The sequence below is a fragment of the Falco biarmicus genome, chromosome 13, assembly GCF_023638135.1.
Source record: "Falco biarmicus isolate bFalBia1 chromosome 13, bFalBia1.pri, whole genome shotgun sequence".
Classification (NCBI taxonomy): Eukaryota; Metazoa; Chordata; class Aves; order Falconiformes; family Falconidae; genus Falco; species Falco biarmicus.
In genome coordinates this window covers 6857910-6870243 of record NC_079300.1, presented here as the reverse complement: position 1 = coordinate 6870243, position 12334 = coordinate 6857910, and the positions used below count along the sequence as shown (strand labels likewise).

At 41.8% G+C, this 12334-nt stretch overlaps 1 protein-coding gene across 1 annotated transcript in view; it reads left to right on the top strand.

Annotated features, from left to right (window-relative positions):
• SPATA16 (spermatogenesis associated 16) overlaps positions 1–12334 on the top strand; it is an 87260-nt gene that overhangs the window by 36472 nt on the left and 38454 nt on the right. Inside the window, exon 5 of the mRNA XM_056358854.1 lies at positions 3455–3539. Coding sequence (XP_056214829.1) covers positions 3455–3539 — 85 coding nt within the window. The remainder of the gene's footprint in view (positions 1–3454; positions 3540–12334) is intronic.

Sequence of the window (12334 nt, the reverse complement as noted above, 5' to 3'; positions counted from 1 at the left end):
TTACCTCTTCCCTGGAAATTTTTATCAGATATAAGAAGGGAAGCTTCGGAGTCAGAAAGTGTGAATTCCACTCCTCATTTTTTCATATTTTCCTCTCAGTTTGGGGAACGCAAATTTTCTGTCTTCACTAGTACATTGAAGGAAATGGAAGCATCGCATTGTACAGTGTAAAAAAACATCGCCAATGAGTCTATTTTAAAATAAAGAAGGGCCCTCCAAATAAAGGAGAAAACCTCCAGAGCTGTATCATTGAAGGAAGGTTGGTCAGTTTTGCTGAAATGCTGTTAGGCATGTAGCTATCAAAAAAGAAATAAAACCAAGTATGGTGTCTTGAGATATGTGCACACAACAGGCTTTCACTCTGATGGAGAGGGAAAATGATGTTAATGAGTTGGGTCATTGGCTGAGGATCTTAAATAATAATTTCACAAACCGTATTTCCTTAATATTTTGCTTAAGTCTCATTTCAGAGTGCTTCATGGGCTCATCAGTCTCTTGCTGAAAGTCTTTGTTACCTGGGTTTCTATGGGCCATATGGGTAGGTGCTCACAGGGAGTTAGGAACCCAGCTCAGTGCTTCATGCCTTCCTGTATTTCAGTGGGAGCCAGGCTTTTAACCTACCTAAATATCCCAACTGGACCTTTGGTTTCTGAGTGTTTAGGTCCCTAAATATTTTTCAGTGCCCAGCCCTGTAACCATATTCAGACAGTGTAACGCCACGTGTGTCCTTGCATCTGGAAATTCACAGTTCCTTATTGCGTGTGTCAGTCTGGCCCTGTGAACTCAGCCTTCGAGGCCTTCAAAGAAAACTCTCTGACTTGGGCACATTTGGTCTTGGACACAGGCCACACACATAGAGAGCATTAATGCTAGTGTTTCTTTTGAAAGTGGAATTTTTTAAGTCCCTCATAAGCCCTGAGGTCACAATAGCAAGTGTCAGTTCTGACCTGTGGGTGCTTTCTGATGGCTAAGGAACCGAGAAGTAAAATTGGGATGGAGGCACTCGAAAGGCTGGGAGGGGTTTTACGTGTGTGCCTCGCCATTCCTGATATAATGGAGAAATCTATCAGGGATAAAAGCAGACGTTGAAAAACTAAACACGAATGCTGAAAATGTAAGCGTGTTCTGATTATTTAAATACGAACCAACTAAGAAGGAAGAATAAAGAGGAAAGGTGTTTGTCTGGATTGCAGTGATGCCTGGAGACCTCTGCCACGATCAGAGTGGTGTTGTGCTGAGCACGCTGCGAAAAATTAGCAAAAGATTGCGCCAGGAGGACTTGCACACCAAACAACTAAATCAGTCAAATACGATTGCCTGCAGTTTACAGCTGATGCTGAGAAACAGAGAAAGATAAAGTGACTTGTCTGAGAATTGATTCCAGATTTGTCCAGGGCTCTGTGCACATCTCCACCTTTGAAAGCAGTGCCACCCCGGGAGAAGTGTTGGATACCGCCGAGAAGCCAGAGGTCACGAATTGGATGTCGTGTTGTGCTGCCAGTGGGACAGATCCTGGCTTTGCCAGTGCGTAGCCTGCAGTAGGGACGGCAGAGCGGCTGCAAGTGGCTCTGTACCAGCTGATTGCATTCAACCCGTGGCAGTGCTCCCGCAGCGGCAGGCAGCAATACGGTGACGCTCAAGGTTAAGGATTTGCCAGTTTTAATCTTTGAAATGACAGCAGTTGGGGGCCGGTATATCTATATCCCAAATTGTAAATGACCACTTGCAAATGTAGCTTTAGGGCTTGGGAATTGCTCTGAATTTAGATTGAAATTCCCTTCTTTCTGACAAGGTGGCCGCAGGAGGCCACCACCGCTCACATACACTGCTACGGATTAGCTATTGTCATTGCTACAGTAGCTGGAAGCTTTGTAGACCGCCTCCAGTAGACAAAAGGTAGAGAATAATATGATAGATTCTAATGTGACAGATTCATTCAAAGTCTTCCATCAATTTTGTGCCACATGGTTATTTCCCTTTTGCACCTCAGGATGCAGTGAAGGTCTTTCCTCAAAACCATCACCAGGTCAAGCAGGCAAAGCTGGATGCATTGCTCACCTTCTCTGCTTCATCCACAGGATCCATATGTCGTTCCTGGGATTAAACTCTGGCACCATTTGGAGTCAATGAGAGTATTGCCAGTGATTTTCAAGGCAATGAGGATTTCATCCTTTGTTCATCCTGTGCCGGCTGGGCTAACGATGTTCAATTAGAAACTGCTCTTTGTTCTAGTGCAGTCAAGAGGATTTTTGCCAACAATTTGAATGAGCATTGGATAAAGCTTATGGTTAAATCCAGCCCTTATGCAGAAATCCATGGATCCTACTGAATTACTTTTCTCCCAGTGAAATTAACAGGAGCTGTATGAGAACATCTAAGGGAAGATTTTGTTCCTGTTTGTAACAATATGTTACCCCCTGATACTGGGCCTGCTTTGAAATGTTTATTGTTAAATCCATGTATTTTGGGTTATATCTCATTAAGAACATAATACAGCCTTGGAAAGTACATTCTGAAAGGGTATTACAACAGGACTGGGATTACTGTTTGTGAGACACTTTTAACTAGGGGGAAATTTCAAATTCAATTTACAGTAACGTCAAAGCACAATTAATATATAGGCAATGATAAGGGGAACATGCAGAAGTACACACTGATAGTACTACATCAACAAATAAACTTTTGGTGCTAGTAATTAGGTACACAAGATTATTATATGTTTAATTGACTAAAGTGACAATTTGGAATTACATCTAGTCACATTTAATTGGATTCGGAATCTCTAGAGGAAAGGAAATGGAGAGCAGTGTGGAGAGGCAGCCATAAAAGCAAACTGATTTTCTAAAGTCTGTTAAGACTCTGCATTAATATCCATTGCACAATAGTTTTTTAATATCCTCCAGTCTAGAAAGAGTAATGCAATGATTGTCACAGACAGTGGGAGTACTAAAGCATACTCAATTAGGTAGCAAGATAGCTGATTACTTTTAGTTTGGTGGGTTGTTTTTTTAAGATATAGTTTAATCAAAGGTGAACTATGTCTGAGTTTGCCATAGAAAAGTGAAATTCTCAGACTGCCAAGCTAGTGTCATACATGTTGATGCTGTCCTGGAAGAAATATACTTATGTATATGATATTTCACCCAGAAATACTTTAAAGCAAAAAAAGATAAGCCAGACTGAAATGTTGTATAGCAGTCACTAAATATTTGCTCAGAATAAAATACTGAAAGCTATTTAAAAAAAAAAATCTAGGGTTGTTTGCTTGCAGATAGTTTAGCTAGCTAAAAAATGTTTACTAATGCTTGTCTTAAAGTTGGGCAAAGGCTGAGAGTTATGTGTACTCTTTTGATACAAGCCTCACGTTACACTCTTTTAATATTACCTCCTTTAAACATTGCTATATACTTTCCTTCTCTCCCTTTACACTCATTTATTCTGCTTTTGTCATCAGGAGCGCCATGATTGCTGACTATATGTACTGGCTGACAGGAGGCACTGAGCAGCATACAAGCAAGCTCATCAAACTGTATTGGCAGGTAAAAATTGATAGCCCAATGAGGAAGGAGGTGCCTATCTCACTATTAAGACCAAAATGAAGGATTACCGCTTAAAAGACTGCCGACAAAGGTAGCTCTTGGGCATATCAATCAACAGGACACTATATAGTACTACCGTATTTATAATGAAGTAGATTTTCTTGGACTAATTTTAAGGGCAAAATTCAAGGTTGTTAACCCTTGGCTCATACTTCAATTTTATGGACTGCTATAAAATTTAATTCTGGATATTGTAGAGTCCCCTAAGCTATTTTTTGTGAAGTCTTCCTTCCACAGTGACACTTTCCTTTTGCAATTTGCATGATACTAATCCTCTGACACCTTTCCAAACTCTTCAACCGGAAGGGGAGGAAAAAATGACTGTAACAAATGGTCTCAGAGGAACCTAAAGTGCTCTGTGAAGGATGGCTAAGTAAGACCCCAGCCTACAAAGATTACTTATGTGGGGAGTAGACCATTGACTTCAATGAGACTTGTCTCTTGAGTGATACTTAGCAGCCACATCAGCACAAATTTAAGTTTAAGGGTACCCCTTTCTGCTCTGAGGAGAGCTCGCACATAAACTTGGAGGTGAAGGGATGCTAAAGCCTTTGCTGGCAGAGGCTTATTGCTGCAGGAGCTTATCACTGCCAGTGGTGTCCCAGCCTTCACCCTCCCTGTTTCAGTGCGACCAAAGCGCAGTTCAGAGGGAGTGCAGTGTTCGGGCCTCAGGCAGTGGAATACCCTTCTGCCTCCTACAGTGGACCTGGCCCTCAGGTCTTCCTTGAGTACACAGGGAATTTAATTATACTAGGAACAATGTAAATCCCTTGTGATAAAATTTCAAAGTCTGATTCTGATCCCATTTATTTTGGGTCTATTCTGTGAAAACATCTGTGACATCTGTACTTTATGTGAACTGGTGCAAAATATGTCTGCATTAGCCAGAGTAATAAAGATGAGAATCTGGTCTTTTATCTTCTCTCACATGGTAAATTATTCCTTTTTAAAACTATTATTAGTTGCATTCTTATTGGTAGAATGGAATAAATCTCAGTCCTGGGAGCTGCTGAATTTCAGCACTGCTGTGAGTGCGAAGTGCATCTCATTCAGAGAATTACCCACTGGGCTAGCGTTTGCAGTGCCTGTGAACTTTCTTATATGCTTTCCAGCAGAGAAGTTCTTCTGTACAAAACAGTTTGATTTTTTTCCCCACTGGGTCAGACTCATTTAAAATCTCGAGTTCACAAACAGGTTTTACGAAGGGGTCATTTCTTCAAATGGAATGTCTTTTTTTGTCTCTTAACATTGCTATCCATTGACTTCCCTTCTTGATGTCATGGATACGAAGCTTCAAAAAATAAACTTTTAAAGGAGAAGCTGTCATAGCTGTCCTCTCCCCCAGGGGGTCAGACTGTCCTGCTATGTAACAGGGCCGAAAAAAGTGGCATGAAGGGCAAGATTCATCACAGTGCTTCCTCATGGAGTCTAAACCAGAAGCTGTGGTTGGACACAGCACAGAAGTGGGGCTACTGAATCGCTTCCAGCCATTACCATCATCTTCTAGATAGTAAGCGCAGTGGTAGGACCCTGGGTTCTCTCTGCTTCACTCCAGAGCTCACAGCTCGTTTCTCTTCCCGATGGAGAGTTCATGCCTGGGCCTCCATGGACCCCTGTAGTACCAAGAGGCACGACCATGCTGTTTGCACCCCATTCCCACTCCTTCTCTGCCTTCTCCTAAACCTGAGTTGCTGTCATCTCTGCCTGCAGAAGCTCTGAAATGTCAGTAGAGATCTAACCATTTGTTTGATCCCCCACCGTGCTTGATTTTCACTGGGAGACAGAGATTGCTCTGCAATTTTGTGCCTTTTGTGCGTATGCCTTAGCGTGGGCTAGGCTAGGGATTCAGCGGTATCTATGTGCTGACACACATGCAGTAGAGGCAGCTGGGTGCCCAGTACTGCTCCCACTCAAGTTAATAGCTAGCACTTAAGAAATGCTATTCATGAAGACGTATCCCCAGCACCAGTAACAACCTTTTCCTTCTCGAGTTGATGAGTTCTGTGCACTCGGCGTCAGGGGTGACTTCAATGTCATTAGAGCACACAGCAACAATTATGCAGGATGATGTAGCATGTGACACTGCACTGGGACTTTCCACCACAGAGACACCAAGCAGAGGTAACATAATCTTTTTTATTAATATTCTCTCTATTTCACAGTGTAAAGCTGAAAATAACTTGTCACAACTATACATGCTCATGTGCCTTTGTAACCAAAGCAACAGCTATTGATGCACGCTTCTCTTGCTAACTACTCCTCTGCCCCAGAACACGCTAGCATTGCCTCACAACCATGAGCAAAATTTTCTGAGGAGGAAGGGAATAGATGGTGAACAGGACCCTTTGTTTTTTACTTCTGTGAAGAAAGATTTTTAGATTAGATGTGTCACCCTCTGCTTTGATCAGTGGGTCATGTATATAATCTTCTGGTGTGTCATCGACTACTTCTGTTTCTTCTTTTCATGATTCTTTTAAGTGCTGGAAAAGGCTTTTCCTCCTCACTGTCCTCTTCTTCTTTGATGGCTTCAAAACATTGTACAGACCACTCGAATCCTTCAGCTGACATCTTTACTGCAAAAAATTCAGGCCCTTAATTCACATCTGCCAAGCTCTTTATTATTTATCCTACTTCTAAATCACTGGGTTTTCCCCTCCTGATCTATTTCTCATGGTTAAAGCAGTCTTTATCTTGTATCTCCTTTGGTTTTCTTCTCCTGATTTTGGTTTTATACTTTCCTTTGAACTTCTGCTATCCCTGACATCAGCTGCCAGGTGTCCTCTTTCTTCAAAACTCATCTTAAACATCCTCACATCGCTCCCCTCCTCATTACTAACTTTTACATATACCTTCTTCTTCAGCAGTGATCTGTTCCATGTGACTGTGTACTTCCTCTTAGGCACACTACAAGGTTTGTGCTGACAGGTTTTTAAAGCCAGATGGGTTTATAGTGAGGAATTATCTGACTTCCTGCATAAAAACACAACAGAATTGCACTCTTACCTTCCTGCATTGGTGCCAAAAGAGGAAAGCAGAGACTGATTTTGAGAAAGTTAACCAATCCCCATTTAAACAGTTTAATAATAAAAAATTTACCATAACCCATTTAACAGATGATTTGCTGCATGGTTGTCCCCTGTTTCTCCCCCACTTTACAAACTGGAATCTTGGCCAGTCCAAACTTCCAGCAATTTATATTATGCATTCATCTCTGAAAGCTTAAAGATCCTTTAGTACTTGTTATCCTCTCCCTGTATATGTACCTATGGATCATGATCAAGGCAACTTTAAATATTCTTTTTGATTAGCTTTTTGATTAGCTTTCTTTGATTATCCCCTTTAAAGTAAATCATCTATTTCTGGATCTTCTGTACAGTGATCTGCAATACCTAATGCCCTGTGTTGGTTTTGAATATTAATACCCACCTTCCGTTCCACTCTGAGATAAAGGTATAATGCTGATGAGAGGTGAAAAAGTAATTTGCAATGGATTATATCATTCAGTAAGTTGGGACTTTTTCTTTGTTCAAATATTTTATTCTGTGGATTGAAAATTTCAAGTTAACATATAATCAAATGGATGCATTCTTTTTTGTAACCCACTACGGAATATGCATTGGATGATTTGTGTATTGGCCATTAGATTAAAGATAGGCGAGTAAAATAGAGTTCATCACAATAAATAATACCGTGAAAGTTATTAAATGTATTATGGTAGATATTTTCAAAGTGGTAGCAGCAAGACAAAGTTTAAACTAACTTATTACTATAATCAGGTAAGCTTGCTAGCATTTGTCATCAGCAATGTGATTTCTCAGCTGGCGACAGCAAAACAAACAATGAACTCGAGATATTTCATCCCACAGTAAGAGTGCCTCTCCAAACAGCTCAGTTTTACTCACACCTTTGTAAATTATTTCCACTAGCTAAAAACTGTGCTATATAAGCTGGGTATTCCATTCCACAAGTAAAAACATATCGCATCCATACTACAATGTCAACAACGCCAACGTTATCAAACAGGAACTTTGCAAACATCTTGAAAGTAGCAGCCTGAGTTCACCAATATCTGCCGGCATGAACATCTTTGTATAAAGTGCCTTTGTTACCTAATTTTAAGCATCTCAGGCTTAACTCATTAGCACAGTACAAATGTATTTGCTTTTATTATTTCATTGTGAAAACCATGTGGCCTATTTGATACTAAAGTTTCTGCTCATTATGTGCTTATATCCAAAGTCAATCCCATCTAGCCAAAGTCTTACACTAAATGCCATTGCAGCAGAAACGCATACGTTGCAGAAACTAACAGAACCCCAGGAAGGCATTTCAAAGCTTGTAGGTTCATATCTGTATGCTTCCGTAACCATCTGTACTAAAAGCCTTAATTCCATAACGTAGCTAATGTGTATTTGCTACAGCTCAAATGGAGACCTTTAATTTGCATTGGAGTAAACTGGGCTTTTAGCTTTAGTTCCAGTTCAACCCCAGTGTTTTGGCCAAGACTGCAGCCATCACAGAGCTGCTCTTGGCACGTTGAAAACACTGGCTCTGACTGCTGCGTGTGGAGCTCACAAACTTGTGTTTCTGAGAATATTTCTGTCAGCTAAACTCAACATCACAGAGAAAGCTTCCAGTAGCACATGCATTGGCTGACACAGAGGTTTGGATATTCAGACATTTGTTTTGCTCTCTCATTGCTGTTATGAACATCAGGTGCTTCCATTTCAAAAATCTGGGCTGTTGCAAGCACAGAGAAATACACATATCACACAACAAAGCAAATGATAACCCAGCCCTGCAAGGTGGCTGAACACCTAGTGTGCAGCGATGAGTGCTGTCAACTCCTTTAGAGCTCAGCTTTATCTCACACCCTGTGGGGTGACGAGCCAAGGCAAGAAAGTTAGAAGGAAAAAGCTCTCGGCAGCCAAAACTTCCTCTACAGTCTCAGCCAGGGATGAGGCCCATCAGCAGTCCTGCACACTCATGTTTGACCCGTGTCCTGCTATGGAGCGTGAGGTTTCCAAGCTGGCAACGGCAGGGATGTTTTGCAGTCCTCCTAATGGAATGACTGATAGGAGCTGACAGGCAGCCTCTCAGGGCAGCCTGGCCATCATATCACTGAGAAAATGTATTTCTCATTAATTCTTGAGGCTATTTTAGCAGATCATGCTGTGCCACACTTCACTGCAGAAAAGTCCCTTCTTTAATCAAATCTGGGGGAATATCCCATTGAGGTCAATGACTGTTGTGTGTACAGGCAGAAGTAAGTGTCTAATATGCGTAAGCCTATATTGTCTCAGAGGTCTGTGGAGATTGTTTCTGCTTTAAGAATTAATTTTGAATTTTCTTGTGTCAGAAAAGAGGTGACATTTCTCTTATCCCTCTTCATAAAAACCAATAGGCAATCCTCCCTCTTCTGTATCTATGGCCATTTTGAAGGACACTTGCCTTGAAGCACTCAGCTTTTAATTTTCTGGTGGAAAATTGGGATGTAATGCTTTTCCTTCATCCTACACATTAGAACGAAAAGATTTTGGCCCATAAGCAGGGAGATCAGTTCATTCTTAAGACAATGCACTGATATCTAGATTATCTCAGCATGGCTTCTGACCAGTGCATGGATTTCTTGTGTTCTCATTGCCTCATGGCTATTTAATTATTAACATTTTTTCAGTGTAGAATGGGCCTCTTCCTATGTATGCCATTTCAGGGACTCAGACCAGTCTGGTTTTGGAATGCACTGTTTATAAGACATAATTCTCAGCTGCAAAAAATCAGCTTCATTCTGCTCTCAGGTACACTAATAAAAATATGGAGTAATTGCAAACTGGATTGAGAAGGCAAATAAAATAACATAACAGAGAGTTGCTATCATGTTGATACTGATTTGGGAGCTTCTTATTGCTCTTGTTATTGCTGGTACTTCCATTCCAGAAACAATTCTACATGTACAGAACTAAGGAATTAACATTTTTCTTGTGTTCTTTCACCTTTAATAATATCTACCTCCATGTGTTTTCTACCTACTTTATTTTTCTGGTACCAGATCATTCATAGTACAATAACTGTTGTTGGAATTGTACTTATATTTACATGCTATGAGAAGTTATTAGTTTAAACGTCACAATTATTAAAACAGATGGATTAATTGCTCGAATTTCAGGAAAGATGGATTTATTTAATACTAGCTTAATATAACAGGCAACACATACCTTGCTGTAGCTGTTGAAATCCCCAAATGAAACAAAATACCAACCCAATTAGGATTTTAATTGTTAACAGAGGCCCATAAATCATGTCTCAAAGATGCTCAACATGAACAACCTGGCCAGCAAAGCTCCAGACCATTTTAAAAACCTACAGGGTAGCTCAAAAGTAATGTGTATATTTCACAAGTAGAATTTTCAATTCATTCTGGCTTTTACTGGGTTGCAAAGCAGAGCTTTAAGATTTACAAAAGAAACCTGAGAAATCAGCGTAAAAAAAATATTTTGTGCAGTTCTCAGGCCCTTACTGTTCCCTTGAGTTGCAAAGGTCCTTAAAAAGTTACACATTCATTATCCTCTTCCCTTTTTTTGTATACCATCTCCTTTCTTTAGGGAGGTGAAACTACAGGCAGGAATTTGCGCCATTCCCAAGATTGCTACTGGTTATGTGGCCTTCCATTTGCACATCTGCTCTTGAAGAACTACAGAGACATCACACAAAAATAGATATAGCCACTTTTCAGAAACACCTCTACATACAGTCAACTTGTCTTCTACTAAACTAGCAGCCATTCAGCCACACAAAGTAGTTTGCTATTGCAATGACTTGGGCATGATTTCTCGCTGCCCCTTTGAACAGTGCTGTCCATTTTACAGGCTAACCACATCAGTCACTGTCTTTGGCTGGCTGGTTCATCTCTTCACATTTAAGTCAAGTTCCCAAAAGATGTTGAGCTCAGTGCTAGGAAGGACTGACATCTCCTTCAGTTAGTTTCTGCATTTTAGTTTCCTTTTGGTTTTTGGTTTTGGGGTTTTTTTTTCCTTTTTGGGCTAAAAGTCCTGAAAACCCCCTACAGCAAGTATCCCCTTTCTTCCAGAAGTATTTCCTTACCAGGGTCACTCCCTGTCTCTCAAGCACTTGCCTGAACCTCATGGTTTAAGCCTAACTGCCAACTAAGTACCACACAGCTGCTCGCTTACTCCCTGCCCCAGAGGTATGGGGAGGAGATATAGGAAAAAGGTAAAACTTATGGGTTAAGATAAGAAAAAAATAATAAATAAATTGAAATAAAATATAATAAATAAATAATTAATAATAATTGTAATTAGAAAGACAGAGAGAAATAAAATCCAAAAGGGAAAAATACCCCAAGTATGCACAATATAGTTGTTTACTCACCATCCACTGACCGATGCCCAACCTGTCCCCGAGCAGTGAAAGGCAGGCCCTGGTCAACATCCCCCAGCTTATATATTCAGCATGACATTCTAAGGTATGGAATACCCTAAAAACCCTTTGGCTAGTTCAGGTCAGCTGTCCCGGCCATGTCCCCTCCCAGTTTCTCATGCCCCTCCAGCCCTCTTACTGTCAGGGCCTGAGAAACTAAAAAGTCCTTGACTTAGTGTAAACATTGCTTAGCAACAATTACAAATATCAGTGTGTTACCAACATTATTCTCATACTAAATCCAAAATACAGCATCGTACCAGCTACTGCAATGGAATTTAACACCACCCCAGCCAAAACCAGGACAATGAATCGCCAGATGGATGCAGCATCCAGGCGCTGGCCAGCGGGTTCTGACTACATTCATGTACAGCACTCAGCGATGCTCAACCTTTAGCTCTGCCTGTCTGAGTTAAGATGTCTGTCTGAGCCCAGGCTACCAAAGCTGCTCAGCTGAGCACAGTTTATAATCCCCTTCCACATAAAAATAACCCCGCTGTTTAAACCGTGACCCATTCCTGACATAGCAGGAGCCATGTGGAGCTGACCCAGCACCTGCTGAGGACTTGTGATGGAGAAAGGCTTCTCCCAGCACTGGAAAGGCCGTCCTGCTGCTCAGAGCAGTCACAGTGAATTGCCTTATTGGAATTAGGGTATTTCTCACCACGAAATCTCTCGTATCTTTAAGAAAGGGGCAATATTAACAAAACTGGTTAAAAGCTGTGGGTTTGGCCAATAGCTTCACGTAGAGAACTGGCCTGTTCACGGGGGTGGTTCTTTGATGTTTGCACCCACTACCCCACTGCCCCATTGCAGATTTATGTCTGCCTCCATCACCACGCCAGGGAAGCGTGTCTGCACTGCAGCTAGCTGGGTGCGAGAGCCTGCCAGCATGGCACGGCACTCACGCTGCCTGTCCACGGGAGCTCAGCTCACCCTGCTGGACCGGCTCTGCTCACATCACAGCATCTCGGGGAGCCGCGAGGTCCCAGCTGGGGCAGGGGTAGGTAGCCCAGGCCAGGAGCCACCTCTGCAGGGATGCTTGGAGCTAGAGCTCCTGCCTGTACAGATACACACGGTAGCTACCGATGGCAACAAACCGTAACCCAAGCAGGAGCAGGGGCTCACCTTGTCAATGCTGTGGATCAGCCTTGCAAAGCAAATACAGCCTCTGTGTCATTGGTCTCAGGGTTGCTCCACTGCAGCAGAGAAACACTGAAATCCTTCACATTTAGCCCTGTGCTGAGATGAAAGGGGAGGATCCTCAGCTGGTAGCATGTGGTAGAAGAGCTGAGGAC